Here is a 16,120-nt window from a genome sequence, read left to right as displayed (position 1 = left end):
AGCCGGATGCTGCAGGCTCATTTTTAAATAAAGCGAGGCTGTAGTCACGCTTTAACACAATTTAGGGTGAACTCATAAACCAGCTGTTCCCAGCAGGTGGCGCTATGACGACTGCGGTATTCCTGCCTCTCCGGACGCTCAGGTGCTCATGGAACATGAACGCCTCCAGCACAGCTTAGTCAGGTAAAACCTTTGGTGCACTCAGCTTCAGCATGATAAGGTATCACGTGCTCTCCTACAGCAGCTTTGCATGATCCACAGGTCATAATAATCCTTCTGTATCTCACACTGAGCCTCAGCACAGCCTCTCTGAAACAAGCAGCCTTAGCTCCTTCCTGAAAGACAACTCTCTCCTGATTGGCTGTGCCGGCATGCCAGCCGTACCCTCGCGGTGACATCACGCAGTGTGTGTTTGATTACTCATCTCATTATTAGAAAACGTGGCCATGTTTAAACTCGTACAGGTGAAACTCCTCCCACGATTTAAGTGTGGACGCTCTCATCATGCCACGCCCCTCTGGCCCCTCTGAAGCACGGCTGCTACTCTGACATCACACAGCACACAAGTTTGTGTTTGCGCGTCCATAAAGCCTCCTGAGTGCTCACGGTGCTTTGAACGAGAAGGCACGCGCTGAACTTCAGATCCATCTCCTCTGAACGTCCCTCAGGTGTCTCAGGGCGTTACCGTGGATCCCCACGCCGACACGTGCGGGGACCATCGGCAGCAGCAGTGCCGAGACCGGTCCAGAGGTGCACGAGGAGGTGATCTTGAGATCAAATCGGCATCAGGACTTTCTGATCACACTCATAAAAAGGAGAAAAAAGCCCATTAGTGCACTTTAAACGCTGCTCTGTGCTCTTAGTCACATTAGCAGCTTTCTGCACAACAGCACACGAGCTCAGCCCGGTGAGCACAGAGGACCCAGTTCTGTCAGTCGACTCTGCAGTACAGTAGAGCGTTTACTGCACGTTTTGATTCCTCCTGCGCACGCCCGTCTGCAGAGTATCGACCTTTTGCTGCAGCTTCTTTAGGCGAGCCTCTGCGCTCTACTTAAACTCTGTATTCTGGTGAGACCTTGCACGCCGCACTAACTGTTGTTCATCATTCCCTGGATACTTGTTTGCTTTTGTTCCCTCCTCTTAGTTTGGATGGTTTAGCAGCTAAATCGAGACAGAAAGCGACCGCGTGGTCAAAGAAAGACGACAGCCCGAGCGAGAAAGCTCTGCTCTTAACCCGAGTCCTGCCAGCTCTAAAAGCAACGTGTCAGTGCAGTCAGAGACCGGCCAGTAAGCTAAATATAACCTTGGCCGGGAAAAGCTGCTATATGCTCGTTAGGGTTTTGATTTAGTGTGACTTTTCAGCTGCGTCTAATCTAGGTTAGAGGATGTAAAATGTCAGCAGTGCGGTGCAGACGTGATCTGGCTGAAGGTCTGCATGTCTGTCACGGCCAGAAAACCGCTGCGATTAGAGCTTTACTAAATGATGCCATTTATTTAAGGAGTTCATCAATTAGACAACTTCATTTCCTTGGACTCATCTGTCAGCGGCAGCAACAATGCCAGCGTTTGAAAAGCAGAGAGAGGAGGTGAGAGTGTTCAGGGGAGATAAAAGGAACGACAGGGGAAAGGAGGGGAAGTTAAAGTTTGCATTTGGGTTTAATCCAGGCTTCAAATACGCACGGCGCTATTAGAAAAGGTGGAGCAGCGACGGAGGGAGGGAGGGGAGTTTATAAGGGCTGTGAAGTCACAGCTGCTGAGGGCGGCTTTTACTGCCCTCCTGAGGAGCAGCGAGTCATGGACGCACTCACAGCACGCCGCCTTCGTCATTTCGGAGCACTTCACACTGACTCACAGTCAGACCCTGCAGCCTGAAAGGGAAGATGGCTTTCTAAATCTCCCTTAATGCATTTCTCACACTCCTGTGCAGCAGGCCACCTTCAAAGGCCAGACAACTAAACGTAGCCATAAACAAACGGTAGGCCGACCACATCGCAACAAAGTGAAAACAAAGATGGGCCATAATCTGGAAATACAGGACGAATATATCTGCATCCATCCACGGTGCAACATCACATGATGCTCATCCTGGATTATTCTTAATCTTCACTGATAACACTTCACCGTCCACCGTTTAAAAACAGAGAATATGCACTGAGGTAGTAAACACCAGCAGCACGCTATCACACCCAGTAATCTTTTCACGTGAATAATCCACCGCGTCCCAGCCAAACTCTTCAGTACGTTTAATCTCAATCTAAAAAAAACCCCATAACTCAAGGGTAGACTCAAGCTAGCATAATCCAAAAGCTCGTGAACCCAACTGTAACTGTTGGAAGCCAAACGAACAATCAAAGGTAACATCTGATCAATCGATCGATGCTTTGTGTCCCCAGAAGGAAGGCAAGTCCCCACAAAAGCCCCGTGAACACTCTGTCCCCTTAATGTAGCAAAACAAGTACACACACACACACCGAGGGCTCCACGTAGACCCTGTCGATAGCGACTGCAGCATGTTCGATACCACCGCTCCTTCCTAAACACACACTTCAGCGCACCACAGCACCAATTAAAACACACTCCGCTTTGGGATTCACAGCCCATCGTTCCCTGTAGGATCAATTAATTCATGCAACACTGAGAGGCAGACAGCTCGCCTCCCTCCATCTCGCTCTCTTATGAAACACTCCAAGTTATGTGCGTTTGACCTTGAGCTCTGCAACAAGCTGGCACGCCGTGTACTGGAATGTATGCTGGGAGAGCTGTGGAGCTTTTACAGCCCCATATATCCACGTCGAGCCACGCGCTCTCTCTCTGCTCGCTCTGCTGTGCTTTGCATCCATATGAGTTTAATCCCCCGTTACAGAGAAGCCAACAAACACTTCCTGGTCCTTCTTGGGCATGAACACAGGGACAAACAGAGCATCTGCAGGACGGACGGACAAATGCAGTGTTGCTACGTGCAAACTCGCCAGATCTGCATCTCCACCACTTCCTGACATCACCAGTGGGACGATCTAAGCTGGATATTTACGGGAACGTTTTAATGACCTGGATTTGAACCCAAACCACCATGACGCAGGCTCAAACCTGTTTCCTTTGTTCAGTGTAAAGCAGTCAGCTCAGACTTACAGACACACGTTACAAAAGAAGACGTTTTCAGTCCTGCTTTTCCTTCACAGTAGAATCCCGAATGAAAAAAATAAAATAAATAGAAACCTCCACAATGAAAAACCTAAACTGTTCTGTTATTTAACGTTTATCTGGCAGCAACAGGTGATTTTCTTCTATTCAGGCTGTAAAACTGGTGAAAACAGCCTCAAATTTACGCCTTTCAATCAGCTGGATTGGACCCTTTGACGGTCCCTGGGCCTTATGTTTAGACCCTCTGGGTCAGGACACCACTTGATTTTAACCCTTCAAGACCTACCATAGAACCAAGTCCGCCAGAGCTTACTTTATATCTTTACATGCTGTGGAGCCATTTTTGGGAGCATTTCAAGTTGCTATACATCAATACAACCATTACAGCCCAAATTTTAATAATATGTCTGCATTAAGTGCATAGTAATTACATAAATTGCAAAAAGGTGCAATAAACTACAAAAAAATTGAAAATCGTTTTTGTTTTTTAACATATATTTCTAGTTAGAGAAATTTAAGATTATCCCTCAAAACTGTAAATACAAAAAAGTTGCACAAAATAGTTTCCCACCACAGGAAATTTATTTTGAGTGTCTTCATAGTTTTATTTTTGAAATACACCAATTTTTATAAAATGCAGGAAAAACGAAAAACAATCCTATGATGCAAATTTGCAAAGAAAACAGCATCAAAATAAACTATTTTAAGCAGTTCAATTTGAGTTCTAAGCATCCCAGAAACTATTCAGAAAAGCATAAAGTCAAACATGACTTTTAAAAATTCCAGTATAGGCTTTTAAAGCCTACAAGCTGATGTCTGCTTCAATGTGGGAAGTGTTACAAACAGCTGATCGGATTGGCAAAGCGTGTTTCTGGAATATTATGTTTTTGTTGCTGCAAGTGCTTTTTATGCAGTTTTTGCAAAGCTATATGTGGAAGGAAACTGTAACCGAGGACAAGCTGATGGCATAAGATGTAAGTACAACTCCTCCGGTTTCATATGCAAAAAAAATGATTGCGCCAGCTCACGTGGTTCTGGTTCTACAGGGATTTAAAAATAGTTACGCAAAACAGAGCGTGCCTGCTCCGACCGGCTTTAAAGGGTTAACATCTTCCACCTGTGGACTGTTTCCTGTGTGTCTTTGTGTCCTGGATGCTGGAAAGCTTCAGTTTCCAGCCCCAGAGGTTTCAGTCTGCTTTGCAGTGCCGACCCTGCAGGAGTCCCATAAACCACCCTGTGGAAACAGCCCCACCTCCACCTGTATCATTACAGGTGGAGGTGGGGTCACAATAAACTGGAATTATCATTTAAGGTAACTGCGAGCTCAGCCGCAGACAGATTATTTCTTTGTGCAGCAGCTGCCGTCACAGACGGGGAAAAAGCAGCAGAGCTACAAGCTTCAGTCCAGCGCCTGCACACACACACACACACACACACACACACACACACACACACACACACACACGCACACACACACGCACACACACACACACACACACACACACACACACACACACGCACACGCACACGCACACACACACACACACACACACACACACACACACACACACACACACACACACGCACACACACGGCTGATAGTCCACATGACAGCCCACGTCGGGGTCCAATTGATTGAGACGAGGCGACGCTCACAAAGACTCTTTGCATGGCGGGGACGCAGACAGAGAGCAGAGCCCATCGGGCCTCACAAACGACCACACAACAATAACACACATGGCTGCATTCGTGTGTGTGCACACAAACACATACAATCACCCCATAAACACCTCCTACCCCCCCCCTGTCACACCCCACTTTAGAAAATCAACCTCGCTGCCTTTTGCGCTTTACCGCTCCCTCCTAGGGCCGTGATTGGCTCAAATGGCTCCACGGGAATCGATGCACTCATCTGGCAAGGCTCCCAATCGAAACCAAGTGCAGGAAGAGGGGGAAAAAAAACACAACATGATTTTTCCCGAGGTTTGTTTAGTCCCGTTATTTTTATTTTTTTGGCTTTGCCGATATTTCCATTCAGAGCACGCTTCACGACGGGCAGAGGCTCGAATGTTTGCCCACCCAAACAATGAGGGGATTTGGGGGAGAAGAAAGTGTTATTGTTGCCGGGAGTGGAGGGACTCGCCGGCAACCGGAAAACGCACACATGAAGGATGCGGACACGCTACAGTGGACACACAAGCAGGTGAACAAACACACAAAACAGACAAAAGCCTCATAAGAACTCAGATCTCTTTACTCTTTGTCTTCTTACACACAAACATGCATGGGTGGTGCTGCCAGCATTATCACTGTGTGTGTGTGTGTGTGTGGGTGTGTTGGTCCTGCTTTAAATACGATTAAATGATTTTTAAAAAATTCATTTTAGTAAATGAGGCACAGCTGTGACTGATAAGTAAATATACAGTTAGATTAATAATTACTGTGGGGATGAGCAGGGAGTGGCTAACAGTAGTGGTGGGGGAAAAATGGATACTGTGTAGCATGGTGATATTTTGTTTGCTAATAATGTATGGATACAGGGACAGCAGAAATCGATACTTTGTTACAAAAAGGTTTTTGTGCTCTGACTTCAGAGCATGTTGATCCTTTTTCTGAGCAAGAATCCTGACATTCCTTCACTGTCCAAATGTGTTTAACTTGTTTATGGCAGCAATAAACATGACAGTTTACTTATTTTAATTTAAGACATGTTTTATTTTAATTAAGTTTAAAACTTTTTTATTTAATGTAAAATTATATTTTGTTTTAATTTACTTTCAAATTCTTCAGTTGCTGAAGGGGCTGCATAGTTTTCATTGTATCGTGGGATGTATGGTGATTCCCACCTCTAGCTAACAGTGACTTCCTGTATTTAAACTGTTGTCAATGACTTATTAAACACATCTCATGGAGGATCCACAGAGAACAATCCTGTAACAAGCTGCCATCAGTTTTTATCTGAATCACTGTCAGATATTCTTTATTTGTCAACAGGGCAGCAGAAATTACAGCAACGTGTAATTTTCTATAGCGGTATTTTAAATGGTCATAAAGAAATATATTATTTACTGATGTATATAATTTATATATAGCCAATCCGTAACTGCTGTTGACTACAGTCTATGTACCAACACAAGCAGAGGCTCAGTGGGTGACCGATGGAGGAGCAGTGGGCCGTCCATCAGATGCTTTCAGCTAATGTGATCTGATCTTTGTCGTCTGTGACAAAATGATCCACATCATTTATAAAACTAATAAAGAGCCAAAATTAATCCCACATACTTGTTTTGTCAAAATGTCCTTAAAATTTAAAATTAAAATTTAAAAAGTTAAAAACAACTTGTTGAAGAAATGACGTCTTTGCTGCTGTTAGCAGGACGGGGTCAGAATGAGCCCTCCTGCAGGTTCTGCTGTTACACATCGCTGATGCAATGAGCAACACCACACACATACAAGATGTCACATTGCATGGCACACTGTGGCTAACAACAGCAGTGCTAGCAGCTACATGGAGGAAGGAGAGCTTAACACCGAGCTTTGTGACAGCTTCACATCACATGAGGACTACAGGCAGGTGGCGCTGTAACACAATCTGTGGAAGACTGATGGGTAAACATGGGCCGGGTCGCATTTGTTTTGGGTTGTTGTGTTTTTTTAATCTAAAATTAATTTTCCTTTTTACATTTTGTTTCTTAAAAATACTGGAAATACTGGAAATACTGGTCCCCTCTTGACCAGTGCAGGATGACAGTCCACACTAGATAAGGTAGGTGTGTGTGTGTGTGTGTGTGTGTGTGTGTGTGTGTGTGTGTGTGTGTGTGTAGCAGAGAGATGGAGGAGGTGGGCAACAGACCAAAGCCATCCATCTAGAGAAGCCAATAGTGCACAGCATAGGCTACAGGCTTCACAGCATTGAATCCAGGCTCCACAACACACACACACACACACACACACACACACACACACACACACACACACACACACACACAGTTTGGTGCCCTTGTGAGGGTTACAGCTCTCGGTGTGTTAAGATGGTGGAGCTCAGAGACATCAATCTCTACCCAGCAGCCTTGCTTGACCTGCCCTCTGACACACACACACACACACACACAGACTCACACACACACACACAGACTCACACACACACACACAGACTCACACACACACACACACACACACACACACACACACACAGAATTGCACAAATTCAATCTCCTCGGTCTCGTCTCCTTTCTTGAGCTACCCTCCATCTTTCTGTTTTCTTCACCTCCTCCATCTTTATCTCTCCCTCGCAGACACCTGCAGTATGCATCACACTAACTGATTGGTGCCTCTAAAAATGATCGCAATCATGAGGCGGACAATGAAGAGTGGAGTAAAGGCGGGGGGGTGGGGGGGCATTGATTTTGGCTCTCGTGGGGCTCTGAGTTATGGCGAGGAGCTCTGACAGTAAGACAAAAGGATCGGGCCGCGACTACAGCCTGAGTGAAATGAAATGGACCGGGACTCACATGGCGCCGCTCAGGCGGCCATTCGAAATTCTTTCTGCCCCCCCCCCACACACACACACACACACAGCATTTTAATCTGTAATTAAGGACTCTCTAACAGGCGGGAGCAGCGTGGGATCGATCCTCTGACCCTCGGGACGGTGCACGGCCCACTCTTCCACCTGAGTCGGAGCCAGAACGGAAACGAAGGCGCCCGTATACGGGAGCGTGTGGGCGGGATCAGTGTCTGCTCTACCTCATGTCTTTAGTGCCGTAGATGCTGGATTTGTAATGTCAGCATCAAACGGACGCAGCGCGCCTGAAACCGCCTGCAGGTCGTCCGTGTCTTTATCTGACGAGGGGAAACGTCCAGTTTTACACGTGGCGCTCTGAACAACACGCTCTGTGATGTCACTGACTCACTTCACGCCGTGTCACAGTTTAAAGAGCACAGCTCGTCCCTCATCTACAAACCAAGCATCACCTCGTGGACGCACGCAGCCCACATGAGAGGCATGACGGGTTTCCTGGTAGCGTGCACTCGCAGTGATGGTTCGCTGAATGCTGATTGGTTCGATACATGAACTGATGATGAGAAAAACACCTACGATCGAAGCACGAGGACCTTTACAGGAACAACTACAGCACAAGCCTGAAGGAGAGCGGCCCACAGACCAGCTATTTGTGACAGCGCCCTCTGGTGGTCGATCGACAGCACAGGCTCAACACGGGTCAATGCCAGAGTGCAAAACAGCTCGCATGCACACATTGTGCAGCAGCGGTCTCCAACCTTTTTTGCGGCACGAACCGGTTCAATGTCCGACAATATTTTCACGACCCGGCCTTTAAGGTGTCGTGGATAAAAACAACAAAATAAAATGATACGACCAAAACAAAAACTGTGGTATTTTGTAAATATAATAATAATTCAAATTCACTGTGTAATTGTGTAACTTTATTAGCAGCGTCCTCCTCAACCCTTGCGGCCCGGTACCAAACGACTCACGGGCCGGTACCGGGCCGGGGTTGGAGCCCGCTGGTCTACAGCAAGCTTACACGTGTTCAGACCCACGAAACCCAACAAAACCAGCAAACATCCACAAACCCCATAAAGCCTCATCTCATCAGCAGCTGTTTAAGTCATCCTTAGAGCCCAAACTGTTTGTGCATCGTCCTGTAAACATGTTTATTTATGTGGACTGACTCACTGCTGCCTCTGCTGGACGTTAGAGGAACTGCAGCTTTTGGAGCTTCTCTGTTCAGCTGCAGAGGTTGCACCTTGGTGCTAACATACCAGTGTTAGCTTTATTGAGCCTCAACTTCATGTCAAGTATCTGCAGAAAGGCAAAAGCTGCAAAATCCAAGGCTGACTCTTTGTTACAGTGTAACTATGACGACTTCCTGCTCTCAAATATGTGATATCTAACAAAGCTTTGGGAGCATCAGATGAAGACACATAAATGATCACATTATTTATGACAGAGCAAACACCCGGAGAGATTCGAACCTGCAGCTCTACACTCGCCTGGTTGATCTTAGCCTGGACTGTTTAAACGTTATCAGGCTGCTTTTAAACATGTGGACAGGAAGGCCGGACAGCGCTGCAGCCTCCTCCTTCATTAGAAAGCCTGCGTTGTGCTCCGTGCAGAGTTTTGCTCACAAGTGTCTCGTTTGATAGTAAAGTTTGCTGCAGATATTTTGTGTTTTGAAATCTGTTTTTTGTCGTTTATTTGACTCTCTGCGAGCTGCAGGTCGTCCTGGAGTTATTATTAACACCCGTCTTCTAATAAGCAGTCGAACACATTACTGTGGATCAAAGGAGCTCTTGCATCATTTGTGCCACGACTCTGAGCGGTTCCCCGGCAACACCTACCAGGCAGCGTTGCCGTGGGTGCTGTCGTCAAGGTGACAGAGCAGCTCCAGGGTTTGGGGGTTGTGGGCGGATTCGTCAGGTGACTCGTGGTTTCCTGTCTCCCAGTCAGAGGGCATCCGCCACACGGCCGCGCAGGACACCACCCTGCTGTCGCTGGCTGCACACACACACACACACGCACAGTGTTAGGGAGGAGGGTGCTCTTGTTTTACTGATATGTGGGGACAGTGGTCCGAGTCCCCGATATCTAAATCTGGATATTTTAAGACATTTTGCCAAACTTTCAACTTTGATTAAACTCTGGAAATAAAAAGTGTTGCATGAAAAACACAGAGCACATCCAGGTGGATAAAGTTGTCCACCTCTAAGCACTAATGTTTGTTCTTTGAATTTCTATTTTTCCTCATTGTCACCCAGTTTCAAGCTGAATCACTGCTTAATAAATGAAACCTTTAACGATCCCGGTGGCGTCTTAAGCAGGTTAAACAGTGACTGCAGCATAAGGATAAGCTTTGTTAGTGTGTGCGTGAGATGTACAGGCACTAATGTGACTACACTCTCTTCCTAATCCACATAATAAACGAGTTATTTTGGCACATCCACGCCAGGGCTGGAGCTGCTAATTGGAACCAGAGGAGTAAATGTAGAGTGGAGCACAGTCATACAGTAATTGGACTAAAGGTTTGCGGGTGGAGAGAAAGACTCGTTTATTTTTGGTGTAGGTATTGGCAGCGCGTGGGCAGGCGTCGGGCCTATTTGTCAAATTAAAAGCATGGCGACGAGTCCACAGATTTCCTGAGTGGATTCAGACGAGCCTGCGCTCGGACTAAGTGGCCGAGCAAACGCCGGGGCTCTGTGCGAGCCCTGCATTAATGCGCTGCTGCCTGTTGTGTTTCTATATATTTGGGTTGCGCCGGTGTCGGTGTGGGCAGCGGCGCGTGGTGGGCCGTCCACCGTGGCTGTCATCCTGTGAACTCGAGCGTGCAGCTGACAGACAGACGGAGATGGAGGGGGAGCGTGGAGACTACACCCAGTCCCAGAGCGATCCGCCCCGAGTCCCACCTGACACGGCTGTCTCCTCTCCGCCTTCTATCCTCCAGATGAGCTCAAACTCCACCAGTCCAGCTTTATTAAAAGCTTTGATTTATCCAGGCGAACGTCTCGGGGAGACGCAAACGTTCACTTTGAAGTGCGACCGAGACCAGCGGGCATCGGGCACCAACGAGCGCGCGACCGCAACGTCTGGGTTCACACAACAAACAAAAACATCCAAAAAGATCGACGAAGTGTCCGGAAGTTGACGGCCACCAGGGGGCGACAGCTGCGTTACAAAAACATCTGCTGGATGCATGCACGCTTAGCTGTGGGTCACGTGATATTTATGCTTCATATAAAGCTCACAACTCGTGCGTTAAAAATATTTTTGGGACTCACAGCGACGATGTCGTGTCTCGGGACGAATTTACTACTGAAATCTGACCAATTAGAGCACTGCATTTGGCAACAAGTGCGCTCACAGCTCAAACACGCCCACTGGGACTGAAACACGCAACCTGTTTGACCTCAGACACGCGGTTACGGGTCAGCCGGCTCTCTGGCGTGATTCCCGACATCCTGAAGCATGCACGACTCCGGGATTGAACCAGCGACTCCTCCCTGCTGTGCCCGGTCCTGAGAAGACGAACCAGAATCTGCATTTCTTCTTTTTTCTCATTCAGAAACATCAGGATCAGCTCGTCACTGATTCTCGTCCACTCCGGTTTATTCTCGGCGCGTTCTCCTGTGCGCACACCTCACGACGAATTTGAATCTGAAAAATTCTGAATTTCGTGTAGTTTTTTCGCTCACTGTGTAAAAAAGGCTTTTAGGGCGACGGCAGCTCACTGGGACGCGTCGCTGCTGTAACGCCCTACAAGCTTTTATTGAAGGGGATCTTGGTCCGTCCAGCTTTCAGTTTAAAGCTGGGTCCGTGGGTTTTACCCGCTGTGTCGTGCTGCCTGAGGCGTCTGCTACATCTTTCCTTCTGTTTGTTGTCGGGTTTGTGGAGACATCATCATCTTCTACTTCAGGTTTTTGTCTTTCTGAGCTCAGATTTTCTGATTCACGCCAAACATGCTTCGTTTATCAGCCGTTTTCCTCATATAAGCTTCTATTAAATGCAATAAAGTGAAAGAGTCATTCAGCATATAGTTGATGGATAAAATACTCAAACATGATTCATCTTTATTATTGATCATTCATGAAGATTAGATGATGCGTCCTGTGGTGACAGATTGTGATTGGGTGATCTGCGACCTGCTGAGCAGCTGCCTCATCGAGTAGAAACGGGAATCTGCAGCAGTCGGTCTCCCAGACTCTTACAGATGTGCGTCATAGTGGAAACGCGCACTCATTTAAATAAAACAGCATTTCCTGTCACGAGGCCCGCTCGGCTCCTTTCATTTGACCGGTTACCGGCAGGCCCGCGCGAGCAGACTCTCTGTAAATAAAGATCAACAAAAAGAATTCATACAATCTGCACACGAGACGTTTGTGTGACCTTCATCCTGCCACAGCGAGACTCGCGTGGCTCGTCGTGGTCACAGATTAGTATCGATTCTATCAGAGTCTGATTTATAACGCAGCTGCTGACGTTGGCCTGTGAGGACAGAGCGGCTGCAGGGTCATTAGACATGAGAAGTGGGAATAAAAAGAGGAGGATGTAATATATGCACACAGAAAAAAGAGCCACAGACAGAAGGAAACAGTGGGACTCACTTTTGTTATAGCAGGTGGTAAGCACAGCCTTATCTGCAGGACTGGCGCCGATGTGCCATATCTCCCCAGCTTGGTGCAGAAGGACGTTCTTATTAATGATGTTATTCTCATCATCAAAGTCAATGATGTGGATCTGAAAGAAAAGCAGAGATGTGCTGAGGATGAGGCTGAGAAACACCCGGTGCACCTCCCTCCACTCACACCGACTGCAGTTCAAAGCGCCTCTGATTCCTCTGAATGAAGAAGAAGAAAGTTCCTCTTTTATTTTAATGTGACAGTAAAAGTCATTTCAAGGCAGACGTCGCTTTGGTTCAGTTTTTTACCCTGTAAACTCCACACAGCTGAAGATCTTCATCTCGATTTGGCCTTCAAAGCAGCGATTAAGACGCTGTGAGAGGAGCTGTTGGATTCACGCTGCAGACGTCGGGGAGGGAAAGCCAACCGATGAGGGCTCAGCGGCGTTGGCTCTGTTTACACAGCTCTGCACATGAGATGACGCGTGTCATCCTTCTCATCCTTCTCCGTGGACACTGTGGACGTTTCAGGAGGCCTGTGACGCCATCTTCAGCACCTGAACTGTAAACTCTCCCATCTTCCTCAGGAAACTTCAAAGTTTCTCCGAGCTCTGCTTACAAAAGCTTCAGACTTTGGCCCATTTCCTGACCCGCCTCTCTTTACTTAAACAGGCGGTGAGCGAACTTTATCAGACATGAAATGAAGACTTTAAACTCGTCTTAACAAATCAGAAAATATTGTTTCATTTTCCATTTATCAGCAGAAAGAATTTAAGGAAAATGATTCTGACCCAGAGCGAATCAGCGACAGCAGATTTTCATCTCTGAGAGGATGTTAAACTGATTTGTCTCCAACTTTAACAGACTTTATGTTTCCAGCCGCGAAGGCGTAACGTGGACGTCTCCTGTACGTATGAAGCTACAATGGACCGAAAATGCTGGAAAAACTATCAAAAAGCATCAAATTTGGACCCACGTGTGTAATTCTGTAACAACTGAAGGTAAAATGTTCCGCGGCTAAAGTTAATATATGAAAGCAGCTGATTGTGGGCTGACGTGCTGCTGACCTGCACTTTTCACCGTGAAATGAGAAGTGAATTCTTGCATAAAGAGTTTGCGTTTAACGTCCTTCAAACGTCCGCCTCCTTTAAAGCTTCTGTAGCAGCGGCTCCGCGTCCCAGCGACGCTCCGGCAGAGTCGCAGTGCCTCCGCTGTGAGCTGGAGTAACCGTGGAGCGCACTTGAAAACGCCGCTGAGTGTTTTACACGCACGACTTCAACAAACAAGCCAAAGTTTTATCCAGGAGAAGTTAATGGAAACTCCTCCTCGCTGCGCTCCTTTCATTAGATGGAAATCTATTCTGAGGGTCCTCGATTGAATGCGGTTCAGGGCCCGCGCCGCAGTAAAAAAGTGAGGGTCTCAAGGTTTGATCAGACAATTAATGGAGGTTTCTCCCATAAGAAAGACACTTACGGCACCTCGGGGGATCGTTAATGGGGTTGCGCTGGACAATAACTCCTTCCCGGCACTTCCACTCCCCTCGCCTGCACTACTTTTACAGGCTGAACAAGAGGATGAAAGCAGGAGGTGTGAGGAGGTGGAGGAGGAGTGGCAGCATCCTTCAGCCTCCTCAAAGTCAGCTCGGCGGCTATTAACCTTGAGTTGGACTGCGACGAGCAAAAAATTATTAGGCAAAGTTATAATTTTATGGCGGTGGGGGAGCAGTACAAATAAATTCAGGCCGGCGGGACAGGGTAATTGGAGGGCCCGGTAATAGGGTCTACCCATCCCCCCCGAATGAACTTAGGTGAGAGAGGAGACAGAAGTCCCGGCCCTCCTCCCCCAGGTGATTTATCCCCCGTTCTTCCAGGCCTGGAGAGTGACTCACAGCCTTCAGCCGCTCGGGCAGCCGGCCCAGCGCGTTTAATTATGTGCCAATGGAGGGAGGAAGAGGAGGAGGAGCTGGTAAAATACAGGGGGGTGAGGGATGCACGAGCCTGGCTCGTGGACCCCGCGTCACGGGCTCCTGCAGCAAAGCTCTTTAGCCGCACTGATGACAGTAAGCAGGAGGAGCAGCGAGCGGCCGAGAGGTGCCAAGCTCGGCGCTTTATCTCGTTAGCGGCCTTAAATGCCACGCCGGCGCGCCCCCCGATGTGTCACCGCAGCGACGGGTCTCTGAGGGACCTGAGAGGGGCTCGGCGAGTGGAGACACTTCCGCTCCGCATTACGCTTAATGGGAGGTGAAGACGGCAGCGGGCTTACGGGTGTAGCACGAGCTGTCGGGGCTGAAATGCCAATCGGACAATGGTTTTCATGGGAGTTCAAAGCAAACCGAGCGAACCGGTGCTGACGACCACCGCGCTCCTGATTCAATGCCCCCCCCCCCCCCGAAACCCAGGAAACAAAGACTTTAGAACAAGGCCCGCAGCCCCGCAGCGCGACACACCAGTAAAACCAGCAGGATCACAAACTGCAGCCATCACCGACTCAAGGTTACACCAGTCAGTCTTTCCCACAATCAGCTGATCTTTCATGAAGCAAGACTTTAGTGATGATTTAGTCTGACTGTGAAAACTGATCTGGTCGCAGTTTTGTTTCCTGTCACGTGGAGATCTGCTGCATGTGTGAAGTGTGTAGCTCGAGGTCCTGCAACATGTTCACGGTATGAAGGTAAAGCTGGCATCAGCTGACCGTCCTGTGATGTCACCGGGACTGACACGTCTCACCGGCGGCCTTTAAAGCAAACAGCCCGCTGAACGAACGAGCGGCACGACTGAAATCTGCAGCAGGTTTAGGACGGCGGCGCTCGGGCGGCAATAAGAAATCCCGCAGATCGACCGGGACGCGTTGTCACCGTTCCCGACGAGCTGCGCGTTAGCCTCGCTAAACAAGACTTGGACTGCAGCGCGTCTGCGCTCGGTGCCAGACTGTTTTCACACTGACGTCTGCCAGCAAACAGGCTCGCTTATTCAAGGCACAAATCTCTCCCTCGCTCTCACACAGCTAATTATTTCTCCCCCGTTTAGAGCCAACCGTTTCTGTCATCTGTCTCCGTAATGACCTCTGCAAGATGTGCATGCATGCTCTCATTCTTCCTGCACACACACACACACACACACACACGTCCATGTGGAGAGGAGCTGATATTAATTCTAAATATAACCATTGAACACATAATTAATCATCAATATCTTTAAAGCTGAACATAGAGTCTATAACATGGTTACAAACTCATAAAGCATGTGAATAAAAGCCTTCAGCTGCCTGTAACACAGCGTCTCTGAGGATGCTAACACAGAAAGTCCTGATTACTTTACATATCTGACCTCTGGCCCCTGGTTTGGAGGTCTGTAGAGACGCTGAACTTTGATTTCCTTTGAACCTGCTGAGTGCTTTCAAACACATCAAACCAGGGATCCACCTCCAGTCCTGCAGCTTTCAGATGCATCCTTGATGGCAGGACAGCAGCTCTTGAGGACTTGAGTTGGACACCCCTGCATTAAACCTCATTAAACTTCATTTGAATGAATGTTTAAATTGTCATATTTATGTACAGGCACAGTTCAGAAGCATTGTTTCCAGGTGTCCTGTGAGACCCTAACAGAGGACAAAGGCACCCTGACAACACTGGGACACACACACCCCTCTGCACGGTAAGGTGGGGCTTCACAGAGGAGACAGAAGCAGAGCAGGAACCAAAGGAACAAGACTGTGAACACAAGCAGGCAAGAGGAGCTTCCTCTGAAGGGCGGCTGCCTCTCCCTTAGAGATCAGGTGAGGAGTTCAGGAGCTCAGAGCAGAGCCGCTGCTCCTCCACACTGAGACCAGGACGTCTCCTGGGCGAG

General features: G+C 48.0%; 1 protein-coding gene across 1 annotated transcript in view; it reads right to left on the bottom strand.

Moving 5' to 3' along the window:
- Positions 1 to 16,120, bottom strand: part of eipr1 (EARP complex and GARP complex interacting protein 1) — a 51,042-nt gene that overhangs the window by 33,741 nt on the left and 1,181 nt on the right. The window contains exons 3-4 of the mRNA XM_085142386.1: positions 12,262 to 12,394; positions 9,505 to 9,661 (exon numbers count right to left, since the gene is read on the bottom strand). Of these exons, the coding sequence (XP_084998512.1) occupies positions 9,505 to 9,661; positions 12,262 to 12,394 (290 nt within the window). The remainder of the gene's footprint in view (positions 1 to 9,504; positions 9,662 to 12,261; positions 12,395 to 16,120) is intronic.

The sequence above is a fragment of the Neolamprologus multifasciatus genome, chromosome 19 (assembly GCF_963576455.1).
Source record: "Neolamprologus multifasciatus chromosome 19, fNeoMul1.2, whole genome shotgun sequence".
Lineage (NCBI taxonomy): Eukaryota > Metazoa > Chordata > Actinopteri > Cichliformes > Cichlidae > Neolamprologus > Neolamprologus multifasciatus.
Note: the sequence above shows the minus strand (reverse complement) of the source record. Positions and strands in the feature narration are given on the sequence as shown.